The sequence below is a fragment of the Amphibalanus amphitrite genome, unplaced genomic scaffold (genome assembly GCF_019059575.1).
Source record: "Amphibalanus amphitrite isolate SeventyFive unplaced genomic scaffold, NRLGWU_Aamphi_draft 001045F_arrow, whole genome shotgun sequence".
Lineage (NCBI taxonomy): Eukaryota > Metazoa > Arthropoda > Thecostraca > Balanomorpha > Balanidae > Amphibalanus > Amphibalanus amphitrite.
The window spans coordinates 102366-130063 of record NW_024882539.1 but is presented as its reverse complement, the minus strand read 5'-3'; the positions used below and the strand labels follow the sequence as shown (position 1 = coordinate 130063).

Below are 27698 nucleotides of genomic sequence, written 5' to 3'. Positions count from 1 at the left end.
TGGTCAGGCTCAGCCCCGGCAACTCACCAGGGCCGGGCCCAGTTCATATAGAAAGGCCAGTCGGCAAGTGTCACTTTGCCAAAGTGCGACTTATCAAAGGGACACTTTGGGAAACGTTGGTGCAGGTGTGTAAGAGTGGCTATATGAATCCATTTGGGGTCGCCCTTTCCAATAAGTGTCACGTAACGTAACAGCAATGGGACCAGGGACTCTATATGAACTGGACCCAGGGTGCTCGCCAAGAAGACCAATGTCTCCATCCTATCATCCTTCCGGCTCTGAAATGGTCTTGTCAGACCGAAAGGGCATAACCGAACAAAACAAACTGAGTTCGATAACTGGCTGCGTGGTGTAGTTGTTAGCGCACTAACCTCGCGTTCAAATGACACGGGGTTCGAATCCCATCGCCGGATGATGCTTTTGGCGTGTGTCCCAGTAAACATGCCGACGTCGGCACCTGGGGGGCTCGAATCCCGCCGCCGGTTGATATTTTTGGCGCGTTGTCCCAATAAACATGCCGACGTCGGCCCCGTCGGTCCAACGACAAACGATCTCGTCAACCTCGGCAAACGACCTCGGCCCGACGTCGGCTGGACGTCGGCTGGACTTCGGCTGGACGTCGGAACATGCGGGCATATCCGACGTCCAGCCGATATCGGGCCGAGGTTGAACCGACGTTGGGCCGACGTCGGGCCGAGCCTCGGCCCGACGTCGGGCCGAGGTCGGCATGTTTACTGGGGGGTATCAGACGGAGTACCACAGGGGTGTCAGATGGTGTACTACAGGGATAAAGGTGTCAGATGGGGTACCACAGGGGTGTCAGACGGTGTACCACAGGGGTGTCATTGACTCAATTTTCAAACCTTATTTTCACTGAATGCCGATGTATTAGCAAAAATGCTGTTTGACCCATTTGACCTCAGGTGACCCGACCACGTTTTCAGTAAATAAGCAAACTTGTGACTGAGACTTGAAGGAAATGTGTACAAAAAGGTGTCATGAGGTCTGCCAAATTTGGCGCCGCTTTGCGCCCTCGTTTTTATCTACGCGAGAATTTGTAGTAAGTGGGTGCATCAACCACCCTGTCCGAGGGATGGTTAACGCTCCTCCCTGCCCTTTACCTGAAGGAGGCTGCCGCCAGGTGTCAGTACCAGTCTGATGACCAGGTAGCCCGGTATGGTACCCTCACCTGAAGGAGGCTGCCGCCAGGTGTCAGTACCAGTCTGATGACCACCCAGTAAACATGACGACGTCGGCCCGACGTCGGGCCGAGGCTCGGCCCGACGTCGGTCCAGCGTCGGTTCAACCTCGGCCCGACATCGGCTGGACGTCGGATATGCCCGCATGTTCCGACGTCCAGCCGAAGTCCAGCCGACGTCGAGCCGACGTCGGGCCGAGATCGTTTGCCGAGGTTGACGAGATCGTTTGTCGTTGGACCGACGGGGCCGACGTCGGCATGTTTATTGGGACAACGCGCCAAAAATATCAACCGGCGGCGGGATTCGAGCCCCCCAGTCGCCGACGTCGGCATGTTTACTGGGACAACACGCAAAAAGGATCAGCCGGCGATGGGATTCGAACCCCGTATCATTCGAACGCGAGGTTAGTGCGCTAACCACTACACCACGCAGCCAGCTAAGGAATTCGGTTTGTTTTGTTGTGTTATGCCCTTTCGGTCTGACAAGACCATTTCAGAGCCCGAAGGATCATAGGATGGAGACATTGGTCTTCTTGGCGAGCACCCTGGGTCCAGTTCATATAGAGTCCCTGGTCCCATTGCTGTTACGTGACACTTTTTGGAAAGGGCGACCCCACAATGGATTCATATAGCCACTCTTACACACCTGCACCAACGTTTCCCAAAGTGTCCCTTTGATAAGTGGCACTTTGGCAAAGTGACACTTGCCGACTGGCCTTTCTATATGAACTGGGCCCGGCCCTGGTGAGTTGCCGGGGCTGAGCCTGACCAAAGGATAGGCCGAGCAGCCCCCAAGCACTCACCGCACCCGGCTACGGGCGAGCTCGGCTTACGGGCAATCCAAAAAATGGGATAAAGTTTCCCGTCCAGTCCGGATCAGGGGGTTGCGGCGTGGAGGAAGATTTGAGTTTCCTGAGGATATTTTGAATACAGAAGCTCTTTATGAAACATGAAACATGTATTTTATCTTATTTTAACGGTCAAAATAGCGGCCGATGTCGGTCCGACGTCGCCCCGACGTCGGCCCGACGTCGGCTGGACCTCAGCAATTTATCTCGGTCCGACGTCGGCCCGACGTCGGCTGGACCTCGGCTGGACTTCGGAACATGCGGGCATATCCGACATCCAGCCGACGTCGTGCCGAGGTTGGACCGACGTCGGGCCGACGTCGGCATGCTGATGCCGAGTTGCCGACGTCACCCCGACGTCGGCCGACGTCGGGCCGACGTCGGCATGTTTACTGGGCAGGTAGCCCGGTATGGTACCCTCACCAGTAGGAGGCTGCCGCCAGGTGTCAGTACCAGTCTGATGACCAGGTAGCCCGGTATGGTACCCTCACCTGTAGGAGGCTGCCGCCAGGTGTCAGTACCAGTCTGATGACCAGGTAGCCCGGTATGGTACCCTCACCTGTAGGAGGCTGCCGCCAGGTGTCAGTACCAGTCTGATGACCAGGTAGCCCGGTATGGTACCCTCACCTGTAGGAGGCTGCCGCCAGGTGTCAGTACCAGTCTGTTGACCAGGTAGCCCGGTATGGTACCCTCACCTGTAGGAGGCTGCCGCCAGGTGTCAGTACCAGTCTGATGACCAGGTAGCCCGGTATGGTACTATTGGTCTCAAGATAAGGGTCCAGGCGACCTGTAGGTTTGATGCGGTGAATACCCCCACCTTCGCCACACTCGCTCAGTGCTACGGAGCTCCGATCTCGCGACCGGTCACCTGTACTTGTAGACTGTGCCGCATGACATAGCAGTCGAGCGGGCCAGCAGGGCTTAGGCGGAAACTAGCGCCGCGTTTGACAGAGAAGGACGCTCACCATTCCGGTGGAAGGGCCGCTCGCCATTTTAACTCCATGTAGTGTCTCGCTGACAATGAAAGACACTACAAGAAGACAATGTATCGTTCCGCAAAAGTTATGTCCGCTACCTATGACAACACTTTCCTGTTCCTAATCGTGTCCACACCTGAGGGATGACGATTCAGGCTGCACTCCTGCATTGCGCGGTCCTTGGCCGCAGAGCATGAGGTGACGAACGAACCTCGGGTCACGGATCACCGAGCTACGGCCAGTTTCACAGAGATTGTCCACCTGAACTGCTGCGTCGCTACGTGAATGTCTGAAATGTCTATCAAGGGAGCTGAACCAGACAGTCGGCATGCTCCAGGCCGAAATGACACAGCGTGTCATTGCTGATTGGTTAGGACATCTGCCTGTTGTTTTTGTTTGCAAGTCTTAATTATAGACGAACTGTCTGCACAGTCCGGTGTTGGTGGGATAAGCATACGACTGCTGGCAGTGTTGCTGATCGTTCCAGTTTGCCGGCGTGCGCCTACCATTTCAAACGTTACAGAAATCGCATTGAAAATGGCGACCGGGAAGAGGGGCCAGTAGTTGGCGACAAAATTGGCCAAGCGGCTCGCGCTGAAGCGCTATCACATCTCCAAACAGGACCGTGAGACGCAATTGGAAGAGCTCTCCAAGGCTTCGGCCCAATACTAAGCCAACGCATGGTCAATGACATGTTGACATGCATTTTCAATCAGGACGGTGCGCCAGCTCATCGCTCTGCCAAGGCCTAGCGGTGGTGCGAATTGAACGTGCCAGACTTCTGAAGGAAAGAGATGCTAGCCGGCTGCCCTCCGGACCTCATCCTGATCGACGAACTTCGGGCTGTCGTCCAGCAGGACCTGGACAAACAGAAGCCGGCGGCCAACCTCGGCGCCTTGTCGTTACAGCTCAAACGGGCATGATAAAAAATCCAGCCGTATTTACTGCACAACCTAGTTGCCAACATGAAAAATTGCGTTCGTATGTAAGTCCCTGTTCGTGGGGAATAAACTGAACGCTAAAAAGAATCGCTGTCCCTATGTGGCAACTTAAAGAGAACATTTTTAGAGGATAAAACTTATGCCGGACCATGTAACTCACGCATCATTCATTGCAGTTTCACCTTAGACTGCAGGACGTGGCAATTTGTTTAGGACGTGGCAATTAATGTTGCCATGTTCGGCATACCGCCGACAACGTCACTATTTATATCATTATCTTAACGGTTGCATATTTCAACCTTCAAACCTTTTAATTTCCTACTGTTTCATATAATTTCATTTATTGCGCTGAACTGCTGTTAAGCAGTTCATTTCAATAACTGCATTGTTAAACCTTCGGTGGGGTTAACCATTAAACAATATGTTAAGTGTTACTCTCGCCCCGTCCGCTATGTGTTCGCTTTATAATTCTATCAAACGTGATATCATTCCAAAAAAGCACTAATTGTGTAGAGTGTAGAAGCCATTCTCACTGATGGGACTCGAAGTGATGCAGCTAGGTAATGCATAAGGCTGATTGGCGAACTTCAGGTTGTAGACAAGACAAGGAAACGTTCCCAAAAATCAAATCCACACGTAACAATTTCAAGAGTGCACGTATCTCGTTGTCGTTGTATCCGTTATTCCTCGTCGGACCTATCGGCTTTCTGAATACCGAGAGACGTCTAGAGTGTGTGTTTGGGGGGGGGGGGGACCCCGCCGCCGTTTCGCCCATTATTTAGCTAACTAAAAGCCTTGCAAACAAACACAACACCCAGCGATTCACAATCAAGTTAAAAGTGTCACATCAACATGTGACCTCTGAGGTCAGGTCACGTGCACAATTGCAGGGTGTTTACTAGCGAATGACGTAAAGTAAGCCCCCGCTGGAGCCCCAAATGATCGCCGGCCATCGTGTAGACAAGGCCTTCGACGACTCACGGCAGCGTTCAGTTCATCAAGGGTCTTGGACATGGACTCTTGAGTTCGCTCCGCAATTTAAGTTGCTTGAGGTTAAAAGGTGAAGTCCAAGCAGGAAAAATCCAGACTGCAGAGTGACCAGGGGTGCTGGGATCTTGTTCAGTTGCTCGAAGGTGAAAAGAGTCCAGCAATTCTTCAGTAATCTGTCCAGTATTCACGTTCGCAATGGCTTAAGAAACCTGGGAAGGCATTTTTAAATATATGGACTTGTGATGTCAATTACAGAAAGTCGTGATACCGATACCAAACCAAATAACAACAGGAACCGTGGGAAAATACCGAGACCGAACCGACTTGGGAATATCAGGGAAATGCCAACTTTTTACCAAAATCACAGTCTCTTTTACAGTAGCGACTGCGAGGATTCACAATACCAACAAAATACCAAATGTGTTAGCCTCAAAACGCCAAATACCAAGTTGGTATCGGTTTGGTATCGGTACGCCAAAAAGTTGGTATTTGACATCTTTAACCCTCGCCGGCCGAGGGGGGGGGCGGGTGCCGCCCCCCCCCCCATAGGGTTTTTTCGCGATAGCTCCGAACACGCTGGCGATAGAGAGCTGAAACTTGGCATACCTGACCTTTGATCCAAGCCGCATCTTTTGACACCAACCGCATTTTTGGGTCAGGTCAGGTCACTGACCTATGACGTCATAAGTGAACCTCTGCACGGTCTTCAGATGTCGCAACTTCGCAACGCCCTCACTGCCAGAGGAGATGTCACAGGGAAATGAAACTTGCAGGATCTAGTATCCATTATGAGTCTCACAACTTGTATATCTCGGATTTTTCCTAAAGGTCATATGAGGTCAGGTCATTTTCGTGACCTCACCATTATAAGTCAATGGGGAAAAATTCAAACTGCTATTCTGGCGCCGGGAACGATCTCCAACTATCTCAAGCACACAGAATCGTGATTCGATGCACTCCTTGCAAGGTTAGATGCGTCACTTTTGCAATGTTGACCTTCCGTGACGTCATTTATGACGTCATCAAGGTCATATTAGTTTTTCGTCAATAACTTCCGATCAAATTGAGCTAGCGAGTCGAGAAAGCCACCAATGGACTCAGGAAGACCTGCCGAATCGAATGATATGCGACATGACCTCTTTCGACCAGCTTCGTGACCTGGGGGTGCTGACCTGACCTTGACCTGAGGTCAACACCCCAAGTTGACCTGACCCGAACAAAAAGTATATCATTCGACGCGCCTGAGCGAGGCGAACACGATGCTGCCAAAATCGCGGCTCTGCGGCCGTTCTTTGCGAAGTTATTCACCAAAAACTGAACCGTACCCTGGGGCACTTGACCTGACCTCAGAGGTCACCGGTTGACCTAGGACCTTAAAATCGGGTACCAATCTCTGCGTCTCGTAACGGCGCACACGCTCGTTTTTTCCGCGACGCGCTAGCTCCACCAGGGGCGAAACGGCGAGGGGGGGGTCGTACCCGCCCCCCCCCCCCTCGGCCGGCGCGTATGTAGAAAACCAATAGGTCCGGCGAGGGTTAATATGGACAATCCTCCACAAGAAGAAACTGACTGGAAACATTATCGTCCGATCCTAATGACCGTCATCTCCCCTGACAGCATGGTGTCGAGGCTGGAAGCGTGCACCTTTTGGCTCAAGGCTCAGTGAAGCGGAAGAATGGTTCGAAAGGGTGATATTGAGTGACGAAAAGTGGCTCGCGCTACAGCAAGCACCCGCAAGAATAATACAGGCTCCTTTTCCGAAGAATCCACAAAAGTTGAATCCATACAAGGATGTGCACGGAGCGAAGGCCTTGGCCAAGGTCTGCCGCACGGAGAAGCACGTTTTCTTCGAGCGACACAACTGATTTCTGTTTGTGCTATGTAAAATGTGTAAGATTTATCATTCCAACGGTGAGCTGTTTATGCAATATGTCTTACGCCTCTGGCGGGGCTGACTTTATGTCATCTTTTATTGATGACCCTGTAATTTAGAGGATAGCGCGTGGATGTTTAAATGCGGTTATCCCGCGCCGTAGACAGTGTTTACAATTGCTTCACGTGCAAAGAGAGAAAATTATCAGATGTCGTGTAACTGATTTTTTAAACGTCTAGACGATTAAAAAACTGTTAAACGTCTAGTAGACATTTAATCTAGTCTGAAATATGTCGCATTTTTATATAAAATGTATTCTTTATCATTAAGCGCCCGAAAGATATCGGCGGTACGGGATAAAATTATTTAACAGCTCGTAGGTAGAGCAATATTCTAAACGCCTCGCCTAACCGCTCGACGTTTAAAATATGTGCTCTACCTACTCGCGGTTTAATATATAACCAGGTCTTGTATTTCAGTTGGAACGGTAGTTAATATATATTAAACCGCGAGTAGGTAAAACAAATTTTTTAAACGTCGAGTCGATAGGCGAGACTTTTAAAATATTTGTCTACCTACGAGTGGTTTGATAATTTTATCCCGTACCGCTGGCATATTTCGGTCACTTAAGTTAAAAAATACATTTTATGTAAAAATACGGCATATTTCAGACTAACAAATCAGGTAAACGACATCTGACAATTTTCTCTCTTTGCACTTGAAGCAATTTGTAAACACTGTCTACGGTGCGGAATAATGACAAAAAACTCAAATATCTATGTAAAGTCGTTTATGACGTTGCACATGGTTCACAACGCAAAAGTTGAGCATCGATCTTGCAAGGAGTGAAGCGACACGAGCCATGTGCAAACGATAGTCGTAAATCATTTTTTTTTTGTCATCAACACAAATTTTAATATTTCCCTTGTTGAATTATGATGGTGAGGGAGGTCACGTCATTGACCTAGCTTTACGTGAACTTCTAGAAATTACGAGACATAAAAGTTGCAAGGTCTCGGAAGAATGTGAAGTCCTGTGAGTTTTATTTATCTGCAGAAGTTGACCTAGCAATGGCGGAGTTGCCAAGCAGCAATATTTTGGGACCGAGTGAAGTCTTTTATGACGTCATAGGTCAGTGATTCGACAAGAATTGAAAATGTAATTGGTCGTTGGTGTCACCAAAGAATCGGCTTGAATCAAGTCAGGTGTGCTATTTTTCAGCTTTCAGGTTTCCTTTTTGAGAGCAATCGCAAGAAGTCTGGGGTAGGTAACACCAGTCACTCTCATCTATGGAAAGTTATGGTTTTGCGGAGCGACCTTCAAAGCTAGTGCGCCCCATGCACTGTCGTGTTTTCAGCTTGCTGTCGGTTTTCCAATATATGGAAGCCAGTTACAGGCGTCTCTTAGTCTCTCATTGGTCAATCGCACACACCACGTGTGGTTCACCAACGACCAATGAGAAGATGAGAAACGCCAGCAAACTGACAGCATGCTGATTTGGTTATCAAACAGCGCCCTGACCACACCCCTCCCATCTATCGCTGACACCCAGCTCGGTAACTCGTCTCGAGACGCGACTGAGCCAGGCCCTTCGGCCGGTTACCGCCGCCGGCATAATTCCGCCTGATTCCGACTGCACCGCTGGACACCACACTGCGGCGAGCGACCCCGCTGTCAGACTCGGGCCGAACGCACCCCCTCCCCTACCCCCACTCCAGCTGTGGCGAGGGTGAGGGTATTCACCGCATCAAACCTACAGGCCGCCTGGACCCTTATCTTGAGACCAATAGTACCACGGACGTATAAATAAACTGGACTGACGATCCCAATGGACCTCCTATGGAAGATAGTGAAGCCGACAAGGCGCCATTTTACGTTGCCATAAAGCCGTGCTGTGAAAGTTCATCGAGCCAATACAATTGGAATTGCGTCTAAGCGGATGATCGGATCGAGATGCTGGTGGTACCGTTCGACGGGTAATGCTTTGAGGCAGGTGATGATGCATGTCACAGGTCATTCGGTGTCACGTGGCGCGTGTCACGTGCCGACAAAGTCAGGAAGGGCAAAAACCTTTAAGCAACGCTCCCAATCAAACGGTGGGCGGCACAGGTGCCAAATTCACAGGTCACATGTCCCGGTGTTTGACCATTAACATATGGTATGCTCGGCAGCAGGGGGTACGGAATGCACGCGCCAGGGGCGAAAAACATGTTTTGAGGAGGCATCCTCCGATTCCGGAAAACCTTGACCTAGGCACACCAAATCTGGCACACTGACACGACTGGACGAGCGCTTTAACCCTATTCCTGGCGGGGGGGGCCTCAGGAGCCCCCCCCTGAGGTTTTTTGGTTATATCTCCCAAACGCGTTGAGCTAGGAAGCTCAAATTTTCTGACTTTTCCTAAATGGCTTCTACGCAACATGTCTGAAAATTTTGAGTTGATCTGACCTCAGGTCAGGTCACCAGAGGCGGTTTGGTGACGCTACCTCAGAAAAGTTTGCAATCACGCCAGAGCTAGAGTTTTTGACCGATCAATTTCTTCTCTTCAGGGTTTAGTTAGGGTACCAGTATGTGCAATTTGTATATCTCGGAATTTTGATATCGGTGACCTAAGGTCAGGTCAATTTCGCGACCTCCCCATTATAAGTCAATGGGGGAAAAATCAACTCCCTGTTTTTACCACTAAAACGGGTCGGAATGGCCCCATATACCATACATGACTTCATATACGATCAACCTTCACTACCTTGAGGTCTGTTTTGCTGTTGGGCAGCTGTGAGGTCATGTGACGTCATCAAAGGTCACCAAAGGTTTTTGGCCAATAACTCCGTACAGGAACAAGATACAGACGCGTGGATGGTCTCATTGTGTTCAGCTCGTCAAGACGCATCGAATGATATACATGATGACCTCGAGGTCACGTGACCTGAGGTCAACCTTTGACCTTGACCTTTCGAGGTCAACATATATATCATTCGATGCGGATTGACGAGAGGATCACGATGATGCCCTTAGTTTGTTCCTATCTTGACTAATTCGAAAGTTATTCGAGAAAAACTCTCTCCATATCTAGTGCCGCCATTTTGACTTTTTCGACTCCTGTGACGTCATCTTTGACCTGACCTGAAAATGACCTTAGTAAAAATTGTAGATTTTGGCCGTGCGTATCCGATGCCGTTTACCGCTTGTCGCTATCTTGCTTCGTTCTCGAGATCTCAGGGGGGGGCCGAATCGGCCCCCCCCCCCCCGCCAGTTTCTTGTCCCGGCGGAGCCCGCCAGGAATAGGGTTAAGGCGCTGTACAAATAGATGTGCTGGGGTACACGGTGCACGTGCTGTGCACGTGCAAACCTTTTGACGTTGCACTCTGTGTCACATATACGGCAGCTAGCGGGTAGCGCTAGCAAGCTCAAAGTACCAAATTTACACAGGCCATCCAGAATGCATTCCCGCATAGTTATTGAGCATATTCATCTCCTGGTGAACCCCGAAGGTGCGCTCTGCACGTGCAAATAATTGTCTGCGCCGGGCGGTGGGGATGCTTGGACACCCCATGTGGATTGATGTAAATATCTCGAAAACGGCGTTGTGTAGCGCCGCCGTTTTTGGCACACCTTTTCATACATCTTTTTCACACATGCTGCGTAGCTTTCAGACTTAGGTCACTCAAGGCTAGGTCATCAGGTTACGTTAATTCGGGCTCCAAAACTTTTAGCTACCCATCAACGCAAATTTACGCTACCATCCATTGCCCGGTAGCGCAGCATAGGCATCTTTGTTTCCACGTTGTTTGCGCCTGTAGTGATACAGGATACTGTACCGCAATAACCATTATCTTCATCTTTCACCCATAGATGGCAGTAGTAGAGCGCCTGCATCTATGCTGTGCCGCAGTGCTCTTACAATACGAGCTGAGCATTGAGCAGGCGCGGTGTAATACGATTACCTATGTGGTGGCCTGGACCGGTGACCGCGGCCAAGAAATGGTTCTAACTTGACTGAGTAGCGGTAAATCAGCATCTGATATTAAGTTATTATTACGAGACCATGTTTGGCCGGAATCGCGATTCGGCGTATGTCGGCGCGCACTAGCCGCGCGTTTGCTGTCTTTTCGTGGTTTCAAGCGTTCAAACATGTGATATAATGTTGGTCACATGCAATATGGTGGGACAGTGTGGGTGTCAAGGTCACGTGAAAATTAGGTCAAGGTCACTGACCTTTAATGACCTTGGTTCACCTTTTCCAGTTTTACATGTTCCAAGGACAATTTTTGGAGCTGATTTCGAATTTAGCATTCAGTTTAACATTAAAGAAGTTATAGTTTTAGAGCCTTCGTAGCATGTTACGACGCCATCAGTGGTGGTTGATCTACTATGGATGGAGATATTTACATCAATCCACATGGGGTGTCCAAGCATCCCCACCGCCCGGCGCGGACAATTTTTTGCACGTGCAGAGCGCACCTTCGGGGTCCACCAGGAGATGGATATGCTCAATAACTATGCGGGAATGCATTCTAGATGGCCTGTGTAAATTTGGCACTTTGAGCTTGCTAGCGCTACCCGCTCTGCCGTATATGTGACACAGAGCGCAACGTCAAAAGTTTTGCACGTGCACAGCACGTGCACCGTGTACCCCAGCACATCTATTTGTACAGCGCCTTAAAGCGCTCGTCCAGTCGTGTCAGTGTCCAAATTTGGTGTACCTAGGTCAAGGTTTTCCGGAATCGGAGGATGCCTCCTCAAAACATGTTTTTCGCCCCTGGCGCGTGCATTCCGCACCCCCTGCTGCCGAGCATACCATATGTTAATGGTCAAACACCGGGACATGTGGCCTGTGAATTTGGCACCTGTGCCGCCCACCGTTTAATTGGGAGCGTCGCTTAAAGGTTTTTGCCCTTCCTGACTTTGTCGGCACGTGGCACGCGCCACGTGACACCGAATGACCTGTGACATGCATCATCACCTGCCTCATAGCATTACCCGTCGAACGGTACCACCAGCATCTCGATCCGAACATCCGTTTAGACGCAATTCCAATTGTATTGGTTCGATGACCTTTCACAGCACGGCTTTTTGGCAACGTAAAATGGCGCCTTGTCGGCTTCACCTGAATGGAGGTGGTTGCGGGTCCAGTTTATTTATACGTCCGTGTATGGTACCCTCACCTGTAGGAGACTGCCGCCAGGTGTCAGTACCAGTCTGATGACCAGGTAGCCCGGTATGGTACCCTCACCTGTAGGAGGCTGCCGCCAGGTGTCAGTGCCAGTCTGATGACCAGGTAGCCCGGTATGGTACCCTCACCTGTAGGAGACTGCCGCCAGGTGTCAGTACCAGTCTGTTGACCAGGTAGCCCGGTATGGTACCCTCACCTGTAGGAGGCTGCCGCCAGGTGTCAGTACCAGTCTGATGACCAGGTAGCCCGGTATGGTACCCTCACCTGTAGGAGGCTGCCGCCAGGTGTCAGTACCAGTCTGATGACCAGGTAGCCTGGTATGGTACCCTCACCTGAAGGAGGCTGCCGCCAGGTGTCAGTACCAGTCTGATGACCAGGTAGCCCGGTATGGTATCCTCACCTGTAGGAGGCTGCCGCCAGGTGTCAGTACCAGTCTGATGACCAGGTAGCCCGGTATGGTACCCTCACCTGAAGGAGGCTGCCGCCAGGTGTCAGTACCAGTCTGATGACCAGGTAGCCCGGTATGGTACCCTCACCTGTAGGAGACTGCCGCCAGGTGTCAGTACCAGTCTGATGACCAGGTAGCCCGGTATGGTACCCTCACCTGTAGGAGGCTGCCGCCAGGTGTCAGTACCAGTCTGATGACCAGGTAGCCCGGTATGGTACCCTCACCTGTAGGAGACTGCCGCCAGGTGTCAGTACCAGTCTGATGACCAGGTAGCCCGGTATGGTACCCTCACCTGTAGGAGGCTGCCGCCAGGTGTCAGTACCAGTCTGATGACCAGGTAGCCCGGTATGGTACCCTCCCTCACCTGTAGGAGGCTGCCGCCAGGTGTCAGTACCAGTCTGATGACCAGGTAGCCCGGTATGGTACCCTCACCTGTAGGAGACTGCCGCCAGGTGTCAGTACCAGTCTGATGACCAGGTAGCCCGGTATGGTACCCTCACCTGTAGGAGGCTGCCGCCAGGTGTCAGTACCAGTCTGATGACCAGGTAGCCCGGTATGGTACCCTCACCTGTAGGAGACTGCCGCCAGGTGTCAGTACCAGTCTGATGACCAGGTAGCCCGGTATGGTACCCTCACCTGTAGGAGGCTGCCGCCAGGTGTCAGTACCAGTCTGATGACCAGGTAGCCCGGTATGGTACCCTCACCTGTAGGAGGCTGCCGCCAGGTGTCAGTACCAGTCTGATGACCAGGTAGCCCGGTATGGTCCCAGTAAACATGCCGACGTCGGTCCGACGTCGGGCCGAGGCTCGGCCCGACGTCGGCCCAACGTCGGTTCAACCTCGGCCCGACATCGGCTAGACGTCGGATATGCCCGCATGTTCCGACGTCCAGCCGAAGTCCAGCCGACGTCGAGCCACCGTCGGGCCGAGGTCGTTTGCCGATGTTGACGAGATCGTTTGTCGTTGGACCGACGGGGCCGACGTCGGCATCTTTATTGGGACAACGCGCCAAAAATATCAACCGGCGGCGGGATTCGAGCCCCCCAGTCGCCGACGTCGGCATGTTTACTGGGACAACACGCCAAAAGCATCAGCCGGCAATGGGATTCGAACCCTGTGTCATTTGAACGCGATGTTAGTGCGCTAACCACTACACCACGCAGCCAGATAATCAATTTAGTTTGTTTTGTTGGGTTATGCCCTTTCGGTCTGACAAGACCATTTCTGAGCCGGAAGGATGATAGGATGGAGACATCAACATTGGTCTTCTTGACGAGCACCCTGGGTCCAGTTCATATAGAGTCCCTGGTCCCATTGCTGTTACGTGACACTTATTGGAAAGGGCGACCCCACAATGGATTCATATAGCCACTATTACACACCTGCACCAACGTTTCCCAAAGTTTCCCTTTGATAAGTGGCACTTTGGCAAAGTGACACTTGCCGACTGGCCTTTCTATCTGAACTGGGCCCGGCCCTGGTGAGTTGCCGGGGCTGAGCCTGACCAAAGGATAGGCCGAGCAGCCCCCAAGCACTCACCGCACCCGGCTACGGGCGAGCTCGGCTTACGGGCAATCCCAAATGGGATAAAGTTTCCCGTCCAGTCCGGATCAGGGGGTTGCGGCGTGGAGGATGATTAGATTTTTCTGAGGATGTTTTGAATACAGAAGCTCTTTATGAAACATGAAACATGTATTTTACATTACAGCGGTCGATGTCGGTCTGACGTCGCCCCGACGTCGGCTGGACCTCAGCAATTGATCTCGGTCCGACGTCGGCCCGACGTCGGCTGGACCTCGGCTGGACGTCGGTACATGCGGGCATATCCGACATCCAGCCGACGTCGTGCCGAGGTTGGACCGACGTCGGGCCGACGTCGACATGCCGATGCCGAGTTGCCGACGTCACCCCGACGTCGGCCCACGTCGGGCCGACGTCGGCATGTTTACTGGGGTACCCTCACCTGTAGGAGGCTGCCGCCACGTGTCAGTACCAGTCTGATGACCAGGTAGCCCGGTATGGTACCCTCACCTGTAGGAGACTGCCGCCAGGTGTCAGTACCAGTCTGTTGACCAGGTAGCCCGGTATGGTACCCCTCCCTCACCTGTAGGAGGCTGCCGCCAGGTGTCAGTACCAGTCTGATGACCAGGTAGCCCGGTATGGTACCCTCACCTGTAGGAGGCTGCCGCCAGGTGTCAGTACCAGTCTGATGACCAGGTAGCCCGGTATGGTAACCATGGAGAGCAGAGCCAGCATCCAGCCGACGGCGTCGGCGTACCGCGGGTACACGTACCCGTCGTACTTCAGCGGGGTGTGCGTCACCAGCGAGAACACGAATATACCCTGGGGGAGGGGGGCAGCGGTCAGTAGACAGGACACGAATATACCCCTGGGGGGAGCAGCGGTCAGTAGACAGGACACGAATATACCCCGGGGGAGGGGGCAGCGGTCAGTAGACAGAACACGAATATACCCTAGGGGGGGGAGCGGTCAGTAGACAGAACACAAATATACCCTGGGGCAGCGGTCAGTAGACAGGACACGTATATACCCTAGGGGGGGGGGGGGGGGGTGCAGCGGTCGGTAGACAGGACACAAATATACCCTATGGGGGCAGCGGTCAGTAGACAGGACAGGACACGTATGCACCCTTTGGAGGGGGAAGCGGTCAGTAGACAGGAGTAGGACCCGAATATACCCTGGGGGAAGGATACCGCGCCGGTCAGATCACGAATGTACCCCATGGGGTGCCGGGGGTGGGGGTGGACCGAGCACACCGTTCGGTTACGAGGCACCGGCCTGGGGTGGGGTAGTGGGTACAATCCTCCGGTCGGTCAGGTCACCCTGACCGCGGTCAGCAGCGGTGTCAGTGTGTCAGTGTCAGTGTGTCACTATGTCAGTGTCAGTGACTTACCGCAGTGACCAGCGGTGTGAGCAGTGCGCAGGTGTCAGTGTGTCAGTGTCAGTGTGTCACTATGTGAGTGTGACAGTGACTGTGGCAGTGTATGTCAGTGTGACAGTGACTGTGTCAGTGTGTCACTATGTCAGTGTGTCAGTGTCAGTGTGTCACTATGGCAGTGTGACGGTGTCAGTGTCAGTATGTCAGTGTGACAGTGTCTGTGTCAGTGTGTCACTATGTCAGTGTGACAGTGTCTGTGGCAGTGTAACACTATGGCAGTGTGACAGTGGCAGTGTGTCACGACACTATGTGAGTGTGTCAGTGTCAGTGACTTACCGCAGTTAGCAGCGGTGTGAGCAGTGCGCAGGTGTCAGTGTGTCACTATGTCAGTGTGACAGTGACTGTGGCAGTGTGTCACTATGTCAATGTGACAGTGGCAGTGGCAGTGTGTCACTATGGCAGTGTGTCAGTGTCAGTGTGTCACTATGTCAGTGTGACAGTGACTGTGTCAGTGCCACTTACCGCTGTGAGCAACGGTGTCAGCACGGTCCAGCAGATCCTCAGCCAGGGTCCGGGCCGGGAGCCCACCATGCCCTGTATGTTGTCGTAGAACCGCTCGCCGCCGTACACCCAGGCGACGGCCACGCACTCGAAGAAGCAGAACCACAGCAGCACCATGCCCGAGGCCGAGTAGTAGTCGAACAGTGTGAACACGTACACACCGCCCTGTGGAATATCCGGGACACGGCATCAACACACCGCGCTGTGACGTCATCAGAGACACAGCGTGAACACGTACACATCGCCCTATGGAACATCTGGGACACGGCATCAACAAACCGCCTTGTGAGTTGTGACGTCATCAGAGGCACAGTGTTATCACGTTCATACACGCGTACACACGCCGCCCGGTGGGACAGGCGTGCCTGGGCTTAACAGCTCACCTATTCACTGGGTCAATAAGCTTTTAACCCGCGCCCCACTGGGGTCTGCGTATAACACGCCCTACTGGGGGGGGGGCTATTCATAGCCCCCCCTCCTAACCCCGAAACTACTGGGCCGATCGTCAAAATTCAAACGGTGTCTGATAGCCCCGGAAAAACTGTCGAACGAAACCTAATTTCATTGACCTCAAGGTCACCGATGACGTCACAGGTCAGGTCAAAGTAAAAATTATTAGCATTTTGCTTGTTCGCGTTTTGGGCTCTGGCCGCCGTCTTACAAGTCAGATCAGGCTCATTTTTGGATCACACACTCGTGAAAAGATGCTCTAGATACCCCGAGGGTACCAAACTTGTACTTTGATTTTCAGGTCAAGGTCAGGTCATCACAGGTCACGAAAATATATCATGCGTCGGTCACGTGACACATGTTTTATGGTTCATTTATGCCAGAGATTTCGAATGTGATGTCGTCTGTGTCATTCGAGGTCATTTTGAGTCGAATTTAGCTTAGGTCAGGTCACTTTCAGGTCAAAAAAGGTCAAATTTTGAAGTTAAAAATTTTCAACAAAAAAGGTGTCTATTGGATGCAGTTTGAGCTCAGGAACACGATGGTGCTATTTATATTGGCGTACGATGTCAAATACGTGCTGAAAAATTGATTTGAAAAATTAATAATTGTGAATTTTTTGCAATAATGCGTAAAACTTAGCCATTTTTGAAGATATTTAGCTAAAACTTGCTACAGTTAGTCATAATAATGCGTTCTATCACATATATTCCGGTTTTTTCGAAAAGTCAAAAACTTTTTGAAAAAAATGTAAAAATATAAATTTTGGATTTTATTATATCAAATTTTCGAAATTTTCAAAATTTCGAAAATCCGAGATAGCAGTTTGATAGCGCAGTCTATTCTGAGTCCTCTCATGCAAAGAAATTGGATCTAGCTTAAAAACTGAGCTCTTGGGAGCGATTGCCGTGGTTCAATGTTTTGCGTCGAAATCGGCCGAACATGACGTCACTCTGACGTCATTTCCGGCCGACCTATGGTAGCTACGAAGTTAAAATTTTGACACAAGGTGTAAAATTGATGCAGCCGAAGGTACTGAAAGTTTGGCGTCGATACGTCAAGCGGTTTGGAAGTTATTGCAGAAAAACGGGAGGGGGGGCTATAAATAGCCCCCCCCAGTGGGGCGCGGGTTAACTCAACACGTTAGTAAATGCGTAACACTTTTGTAGCGTCGTCTCTCAGCTACCCAACAATTTTCGCCATGCGATAACTTTTTTACCATTATTTTACCCGTCGAAAGGGGTGCCCTTTTCTTCCTTAAGGCCGCCCCACACTGGAACTCGCATGCGGGTTGCGGGTTTGCAGGTTTTTAGTTTGCGGGCATATACTAATTCAAAGAGTGATTAGACCGTTCCCTTATAGTAACTTCATGAATGCAGTGAAGCCGGTACACCTTCAGAAAATTACATATGGTCGTAATACCAGCGCAACAAACCAAAATTCGACTCCAACGAAAAACCCGCAAACCTCGCAGAACTCGCACACCTCGCAGCGAGGAAAATCGAAAGTTGACTCAAAATCAACTTTTGGAATGCAATGCAAGGTCGCTCGCAAGCTAAAAACATGCAGACTCGCTTGTTAGATGGTAGTGTGGGTCACTCAGCCTAGATTGTAATCTTTGATTTTGAAGAAACCCGAAAACCCAATAACTCGCAACCCGCATGCGAGGTCCAGTGTGGGGCGGCCTTTAGAGTGCTACTTTCGCCATTGGGCAATGCTATTTTAACCACCTCTATGCGAAGAAGTGAGACGTTCTCTTTTAGTGTGAGAGTAAAGTAAAAGCCGCGCCCTGTTTTGATTAATTCAGTAGGTTTAGATAGTTAATAGCCTAGATAGTTAATAACCGGTGCAAAATGAGTGACACATTAAAGCAGAACACTTCATCTCATCAGACACGAACGTCACGAAGCATTGCTCCTGTAGTGAAATGCCCTGCACTAACCAGTCTGAATGAGATAAACCTAGTTACCTGCATTACATAGTTATGTTCCGTTCAGACCGGGTGGCAGCCACTTACATTGGTTACGTGAAACAGGCCGAGCAGAAACCCGACCAGTGACGTCACCAGAATGAATATCTCCCGGCGCCGGCCGACCCTGAAAATAGACACATAAGGACGTCACTGGATACGGTCTGCAGATGACGTCACATGGGACACGCCTGTAATGAACGATGAACCTCAATGAAGGCTCATAAACCATGCAACGCACATGCAACACCATGCCACAGCCTGCACATGCAACAACATAAATATACAACATTCACCGTCCCTCAAGACTGAGCGTGCCAAAACTACGCTCAGCAACACTAACACAAAGACAAACTCCTCGCCACACCATGTCAAAACGCTCGCCTGTCACGGCTTACACATCTGATAGTCCATTAATCGAACAGGCACCTGCTTCACCCTGGTTGACCTTCGCAGAGGCCGATCCAAATTCGTTACAGTGGTATCAGGACAGTCAGGCGAGATCTCGGGAGGAACATCATGAACATCCGGTGCAGAGACGGACACAGCATCAGACGAGTCGCCACGCTCAGTGGGACACACAGGGTCACAGGGCGAGTCAATAGGAGGCACGTCTGTGTCACTCGATCGATGATCACCCATCTGGCAGTGCTCCCCAGCGCTCTCACCTCCTATGGGCGAGATGACGGATAGAGACAGTCGGCTCACGACCACTCGGCAGTCGGACCTTGGCGTACGTGGGAGTAACGTGCAGAAGATCGACCTCATCCACCAGAGGCTCGTACTTGCTGGCGCGGTTGAACCGACGGAGCAGTACCCTGTCTGATGTCACCAGCCAAGAAGGGAGAGCTTGACCATTGATTGACCTTCGAGGATGTTTGAAGAATCGTTCATGAGGCGTCTGGTTCGTGGCTGTGCATAGCAACGAACGAACGCTGTGCAGAGCCCGGGGGAGGACGGTTTCCCAGTTTTTCAAGTCGATGCTGTCAGAGTGACAGGCCATGCACACAGACTTCCAGATGATGCCGTTGTAACGCTCGGTTTGACCGTTGCCTGCGGCGTTGTATGCCGAACAGAAGCTCTGGGCGATGCTGTTCTGTAGGAGAAACTGCTTAAATCGAGAGGACGTGAAGGCGGTGCCCTGATCGGAATGTACAAACTCGGGTGTGCCAAACATAGTGAACAGAGACATCATACACTGTATCGCCGAATCCGCAGACGTATCGGCAGTAGGAAAAGCGAACGGGAAGCGAGAGAATTCATCTACCACGACAAACATGTACGCTCTTTGAGTGTTTGATGGCAGGGGACCCTTGAAGTCAACGCTCAATCGCTCAAACACCCTAGTCGCCTTGACAAGCGTGTTAGAGGTATGGACGAATCGTGGTTTGTGCTGTGCACAGGTTCTACACTGCGTTACGACTCGCCTTATATCATCCACCGAACAAGCCACATTCCGCGACCGGAGGTAGTGCCACAACCGCGTTACACCAGGGTGGCAGAGTTGTCCATGGAGAGATCGGATGAGATCTTCAGTGTCCGTGGCGGTTGCGCCACAGACAGCCCTGGATAGCATGTCAGGAACTGTGTTGAACTTCCCCGGACGATACACGATCTCAAAGCTCATGCACGCCAGCTCGAGACGCCAACGCAGTATCTTGTCGTTCTTGATGCGTCCTTTGCTCGCGCGGTCGAAAATGAAGGAGACCGAGCGTTGATCTGTGATGAGCTTGAAGTGGCGTCCAATCAGAAGATGCCGCCACTTTCGAATTGACTCGACTATGGCTGCAGCCTCCTTCTCAACGGATGCCTGTTTGCGTTCTGATGGGTTTAACGTTCGCCAGAAGAAGGCGACCGGCTTGTCGTTCTGAGTAAGAGTGGCTGCGATCGCATTATCAGACGCGTCCGTCTCTACCACAAAGGTAGCGTAGTCGTCAATCGCTGACATGGTAGCAGCACCGATGTCTTCCTTCAACCGCTGGTACGCCGCGACCGCGTCAGGCGACAGGGGAAAGCAGTCGCCGTCGATCAGCGGCCGGAGCTTCTCGGAGAAGGACGACACCCACTTGGAGTAGTGTGAGAGCATGCCTACAGCTCGCTTCAGTGCCTTCGCGTCCTCGGGCACCGGCAGCTCCATCAAGGCTCGAAGTCGCTCTGGATCAGGTCGAATCGTCCGGTTCTCCACCACATGCCCCAGGATCCTGACGGATGTCTTGCCATACTGACTCTTCTCTTGATTGATCGTCAGCGAGAACTTCTTTGCAGCGTCGATGAAGCGCTCCAGGTTCCTGTCATGTTCTTCTCTGGTGCAACCACAGATGGTCATGTCGTCGACGTATGCAAATGTGTCGCGCAGGTTCTCAGCTCGAATGACATCGTCGAGGATCTGCTGAAAACAGGCGACCCCATTAGTAATAGTGACCCCGAACGGGATACGAAGGAATTCGAAGAGTCTTCCATCAGCTTCGAAAGCTGTGTACTTGCGATCTTCAGGATCGATGGGGATCTGGTGATAGGCACTGGTCAGTGGTCAGGTCTATCGTGCTGAAGTAGGAGTATTGAGCGATCTTTTCAACCTGTTCGTTGATTCTTGGCAGCGGGTAAGCATTCAGCTCCGTGAAGCGATTGATGGTCTGGGCGTAGTCCACAACCATCCGACGTTTCCCGCTAGGAGATGCAACCACAAGAACTTGAGCACGCCATGGGCTGGTGCTGGGAGAGATGATGCTTTCTTTTAGGAGACGATCGACCTCACCCTCGATGAACTTCACTTCGGAGGCGCTGTAGCGGCGTGACTTGGCCTGGATAGGGTGACAGTCCTCCGTCAAGTTACCGAACAAGGATGGTGGCGTTACCACTGCGGGAGTCAGACAGCACAGGCTGAGCGAGGATCGGGAGCCACCGAACGTCAGGGACACACTTTCGTGTGCCTTGAGAAAGTCATGACCGAGTAGCACAGGTGCACACAGATCGTCCATGACAGAGAACAGGTAGTCATCATATGATTCATCTTGAACCCGTAGTCTCACCCTACACTGCCCCGCCACCTTGACATGATGCTGTGTGGAGGCCATGCACACAGTACCATGTGCGGGTTCGATGTTCAGGTGAACGTCCTCTGCGACCCGGGTACGGATGAAACTCTGAGAGCTACCAGTGTCGATCAGCGCTTCGAACTCTTGACCATTGATTGTGACACGTGTCATAGCAGACCGTAGACTCGGAAGAGAGGTTTCATGCATTGCTGACAGTATCGGCATAGAAGCTGTGGTTTGTCTCCGGTCCTTGGTCGGTTGTGCTCTTCTGGACCATCTCCCCATCTGGCAGACTGAGGCAAAATGCCCCTGCCTACCACAGCTTGAACAGGTAGCATTGCGTGCACGACACTTGTTTCGAGCATGATGTGGACCACCACAGAAGAAGCAGGTACGTTCAACTGCTGCAGTCACTTCCTCTCCTCCTCGAGCGGATGGCACTGTCTCCTCTGCAGAAGAAGGATCAGACTGAGCATGGGCTGTCACTGTCACTGGTGACGAATCACTGCTGTTTCTATGATACATTTCAGATTGCTGCTGGGCCATCTCCAGAGCACGAGCCTGAGAAACAGCTGTTTTCAGATCAAGCTGAAGGTTCTCCAGAAGACGCTGTCGAATAGCACTGGATGACAGGCCATTGATGAAGGCATGACGTATGGCATCCTCCTTTACTTTTTCAGCTGTAGCTGCTTCAAACTTGCATTGAGATGCCAGGAGCCCCAGTTCCTCGAGATAAGTGTCAAGTGATTCTCCAGCCTGCTGTCGCCGAGAAGCGAGCCTGTGGCGAGCATAGACCTCACTGTGGGGTTTCACGAACCTTGCTTCCAGCATCTCGACAGCCTCATCAAAGGTAGTGGCCGCCTTGATCAGCTTATAGCATGCACATGACATGTGAGCCCGAAGAAGCGTGAGCTTGTTGGGATTTAGGGCCGGATCGATGGAGTTGAAGAAATCCCCAAACTTTGTAATCCACATATCCCACTCATCTTCAGCAGATGTCGATTTGGGATCAATGTTGAGTTCTGGGGGCTTGAGATACTTGTCCATCTTGATTTGCCAGAGTCATGCAGCATGCAGGTTATGTTGTGAATAAAATTGTAATGAACGATGAACCTCAATGAAGGCTCATAAACCATGCAACGCACATGCAACACCATGCCACAGCCTGCACATGCAACAACATAAATATACAACAACGCCACGCAATTCCATTCTCTGTCAGTCGAGTAAAATCGATGTAGAGGCGTATAGGCTGAATGATTGTTACCACGCAAGCGTAAACTCGATGTAGGTACTACTACATTTAACGGTAGGTACTTGAGGTACTTTGGTACTGTACCTGAGGTACAGTCACCAGCAGTTGCTACCCATCACCCCCGGACGGCGGGGGAGCAAGCTACCACCGCCCCTGCGAGACTAGCGCCGCCATGCGCCAAGAAGTGGAAACACCACGTGACTGAGGCCACGTGAGGGCAGGGTCACGTGATGGAGGGGCGGAGCATAGTAGCTTTTGCGCCCGACACTTACTGAAATGCGGCGCTGTGATTGGGCGCTTTAGCATGAATGAAGCCCCGGCGCCAGAATCAGCCGTTCGCCTTATATGGAAGGTAGGCCTGTGCGTTTCACTGTTCTGTGTTGGTTTGAGAGCCACGGCACCATACGAATTGTGAGCCCCTTTGAACGGGTCACCGCCCGAGGCACTGAGGCGACGGCTGTGCCGGGCAAAGCCTATCCTGGTGGGAGAGGTGGGCCAGGGAAAGTGCGATCGAGCAGCCACACTGAGACGTGGATTGGTATTATCTAACCGCGACAAACGATGTCAGCAGCCTCTTTTCGTTGACACGAAAAGTTTGACAGACAACGTGGGCAGTGCCCAATCAAAAGCTACTAAACGATTCAGTTAAGAAGTTGGCGAGATAACCAGACCCAATAAAAAGTTTTTAATTCGATTTTGATTGACAAATGACATACAAGCCCGCTGTGATGGACCAAAAAAGGAGCTAATCAGTTCATTGAACTTCTAAAAAGCTCAACGGTAAAAATTTAAAAGTCAAATGTTAAAATTCAGCCTACATGTTTAAACTCGGGTCCGGCGCTGGCAGGAAGCTTATATTGCCTAGCTTGCAATTCCACTACGTTGTGATATAACCAAGAGTTTTGTGAGAGCAACAACTGAAAGCCTCGAGCCCCGTTGGGGGGAGGGGGCGCGAAACAGCCCCCTCTCCTTTTCAGTCGATATCTCCTAAAGTATAGCGTAGGTCGCCACCAAACTTTCAGGACCCCTCCGGGCATCATTTTACACCTTGTGACCAAATTTTTCCAGAGCTCTTATCAAAGGTTAGTCACAAATGACGTCACAGTGACGTCATGTTCTGCCATTTTCGACCCAATAACAGGTTTAGCGGGAAGAGCTGTCACGCTTACAGTTTTGAAGATAACAAAAAAATAGGTATTCAAGATAAAAAGATGCAAAATAAACAGCGCTACAAAACTGTCAACTCTGATTTCTAAACAAAAATTGATTTCGACCATCAAAACTATAGAAGTAGATATAACACCCTGAAAATACCAACAACATTCAAAATTAAAGCTGGAATTTATGTTATAGAACTATCTGCTCTAGATATGCCAAACGTAAGCTCGACAGCTCCATTTTTAGCAAAGTTATGGCAAAAAAAACACTACTCAAAATGTATTACGTAAAATTTTCAAACTCAATTTTTAGCCGTCACAGAACACACAGAGCAAGCCAAAGACCACCATTGGATTTCCCGTGATGAGCTGCATCGATTAGATACCCCTTTTCTGCAAAATATCAACTCTGAAATTTAACCATTTTTGACCTGACCTTGACCTGACCTCCACCAGAACGTAATCTAAACCGGCCCCAATGGCCGTCTAGCCCACACCATTGAATTTTAAATGTAAAATTGGCCATAAACATGTATCACGCGACCCTAGCAATTAGCATAGTTGGGTTCATATTGTGACCCTTAGTGACCTGACCTCTTTGACCTGACCTGGCATCAGGGACCTCTTTAGGCAACATATGTATTGGGCAACCACGCTCCATCGATGTTTTTCGATAACATGCCTTTTATTTGATGTGTTAACTGACTGTAACGCATTCCTTAGACTAAATCGGTGAAAAAATGCAACCTTTGACCTGACTTGTGACGTCATGGGTTGCACCTAGGTCAACGAAACCTGGTAACAAGGTTCGATAGCCCCTTTTGGGGCTATCGAACGTTCTTCGAATTTTCAAAATCGGTCGGTAACTTTCCGAGATCTCAGGTGGAGGACGAAACGGCTGCACCACCCCATCAGGTGGTAGGGTCCGCCAATAGCCCAACGGGGCGCGAATTATTTACTCATTCATACAGTGTCATCTATTTTGAGAACAACTTTCTCACGCCATGACATGGTCCTCTCGTAATAGATCGAGATGAGGAGAGTGTTTTCACGCCTCCTTATGCACGGCTCTAGTGTCATTGAGCTATCAACTGTCAGCGGTTTTCGGACAATGAAGGAAGGCTTTTGGTCGTTTTTAGGTAAGATCTTGGGTCAGATCATTTCAGTGGCGGATCCAGAGGGAGGACATGGGGGCCATTCTCCCCCCCCTTGGGCCTCCCGGGGGCCCATCACGGAGTTTTTTTTATTTCATCACGGAGGTCACCGACGGGAGCTTTAACCCAGAGGTCTCCTAAGGGGGCACCATCCAGAAGGTCTATCGGAATAGAGTACCGTTTTCGGGGTCTCCCGGAGGCCCATTTCTGTCCCTCGCCTCGTTTTTTTAGTTTAGTTGAGTTTCTTTAGTTTTTAGTTTAATATTGTCCATCTATTTCCATCCCGAGGTTCGCGGGGGCACCATCTCGAGTTCTCAGGGGGCACTATCCGGAGTTCTCCGCAGGCACCATCCCAAGGTCGGAGAGGGCTTCATCTCGAGGGTCCGGGGAACCATCCTGATCCCAAGGTCTCCGGCGGCACCATCGCGAGGTCTGGGGGCACCATTCCAAGTTTCCAGGGTCACTTTTCCGAAATCCGAGGTCTGAAGGAGCACTCTCCCCGGGTCTGAGGGGACACCATCTCGAAGTCTCAGGGGCACCATCCCAAGGTCTCAGGGGCACCATCCCGAGGTCTCAGGGGCCGTTTGATCCGCGCCGTCCTGTGGGGGGGGGGGGCGTTTTACGCCCCCCTAGGTTTTTCGCGAATATCTAAAAAAAATGGCGACGCGTAGCACCGCTGTTTTAGATACACCCGTTCCGACATCTTTTTCGCACATGCTATGAAAATTTCAGATCCCGGTCATTCAAGGTCAGGTCACCATGTAACGTCAAGTGACCTTACCTCAGAAAAAGTTAGAAAGCTCGCTCTAGCTACACCGACTGAGCGATCACTTTGAAACTTTCAGTACTTGCTTAGGGTAACAGTATGTATAAAATGGATATCTCGGATTTTTTTTTTATATCTGTGAGTTGTGACCTAAGGTCAGGTCAATTTTGCGACTGCTCCATATATAAGTCAATGGGAGAAAATTGAAATGAGCCTCTTTGGGCCGAATGTCGTTCTACACCCTCTCAAACATCGGTTCATATGTAAACATGACACTCTGAATCGGAAAATTGCACCTGTGCCCCCTTTGTGTGCCCCTGAGGTCATCTCAGGTCATGAAAGATCTTCAGCAGTTTTTTTTTTTACTATAACTTTTGATTTGACAGAGACGTGCTAGAGCGGTGAAAACACAGGGGCTAAACCGTTGATCTGAGGTCAAATTTGAGGTCAATCAGAGCGGTGCCCTCTGGGGCTAAACCGTTGATCTGAGGTCAAATTTGAGGACAGGTTGGCGAAAGAGCGTTAAAAGAGCTATCGAATGCGCTTTTCCACGGCGCTGTAGCTCTATTGGTTCCAGAGCTAGCCGTCGGATGTTTAAAATCGTTGAAATCGACGAAATTTGACCTTTGATGAGCTCTGGTGACCTGACCTTTGCCCTGACCTTAAAATGACCGAGTGTTTTCCTTCTTATTTTTGACGCTCTTTCGATTGCCGCTTACCGCGTGTCGCTACGTGGCCCATGGGAGCCGAGTTAGACGGAGGGGCGTGAAACGCCCCCCCCCCTCAGCACTCGACGGAAAGTTCATGCCACCAACACGGCGCGGGTGAATTGTTATGTTAGCTAGCTCCTGTTGTAAGCTGTGGAGTCGTGGACCTGATCTTGAAGAACTGGGCCTAACATTTTCATTGCAAACGTAAAAAAATGTTTAATAGGTGATGCAAAAAATATCATCTCTTTTATGAAATATTTGCGAAACCCTCAACATCATCCCCATTAGTGCCGAGCTCCCAACGACGACCATAAAAACGTCCCCATCCCGTCAGCGTGGGTTTATCATAAGGGTGCTAAGTTTTAATTTCCAATCCGAAGCTGAAATGATGGAAAACAAATTTACATTTTACATACGAAACAAGCTGACACAACTAAATATTTTCTCTCTCGCTCCCTCTCACTGATTCACCCATTACCCTCTCTCTCATTTTACCCTTCCTGGTTTTCCTTTTCCGTCTCTCTTTTCTCTCCTCCCGTCCTTATCCCTTCCCTCCAGTCTGTCTTCTCACTCTCTCTCTCTCTCTCTCTCTCTCTCTCTCTCTCTCTCTCTCTCTCTCTCTCTCTCCTCTCTCTCTCTCTCTCTCTCTCTCTCTCTCTCTCCCCTCTCTCTCCCTCTCTCCCATCTCTCTCCCTTTCCCTCCATCTCCCTCTCTTTCTCTCTATCTCCCTCTTTCTCTTCCACTCTCTCTCTCCTCTCTCTCCTCTCTCCCCTCTCTCTCCCTCTCTCTTTCTCTTCCACTCTCTCTCTCCATCTCCCTCTCTTTCCCTCTCCCTCTCTCCCTCTATCTCCCTCTTTCTCTTCCACTCTCTCTCTCTCTCTCTCTCTCTCTCTCTCTCTTTCTCTCTCTCTCTCTCTCTTTCCTCACAATATTCTCGACTGCCACAGCGTTGTAGAACTTGTTTCCAGACAGGTCCAGGCGCTCCCCACTCCGCAAGCCCCAGCCCACACGGCTCAACCGCCCAAACACCCTCCGGCGGATGACCTCCGACTTCGGCGACCTGACCCCAGCCGACCGGACCGATCGCGTCCCTCTCCACGCCTCCGCCCCGCTTCCCCCACTACAACTGCGTAGTAATTGTAGCGTGTGCAAAGGTCACGTGACATTATTTACTTCTGCGGTTTGTTCGGCTGACAAGAGATGGCACTAGTGGTCTGTGGATCAGAGGCGGGGCTAGGTTCTACGACTTCTTGGGGCAACTTTAGGGCAGAAAAGACGTTTTTTTGGCTCCTCA

The 27698-nt window shown here is 50.9% G+C and overlaps 1 protein-coding gene across 2 annotated transcripts in view; it reads right to left on the bottom strand.

The window, feature by feature from the left end:
- The window catches only part of LOC122369518 (sodium- and chloride-dependent taurine transporter-like), a 44417-nt gene that overhangs the window by 1494 nt on the left and 15225 nt on the right, over window positions 1-27698 (bottom strand). For both annotated transcript variants that reach the window (XR_006254417.1, XM_043344314.1), the window contains exons 11-13: window positions 18375-18453; window positions 15869-16072; window positions 14620-14790 (exon numbers count right to left, since the gene is read on the bottom strand). Coding sequence is in view for 1 of the 2 variants with exons in the window: in XM_043344314.1 (XP_043200249.1) it covers window positions 14620-14790; window positions 15869-16072; window positions 18375-18453 (454 nt within the window). In the remaining variant the exon portion in view is untranslated. The remainder of the gene's footprint in view (window positions 1-14619; window positions 14791-15868; window positions 16073-18374; window positions 18454-27698) is intronic.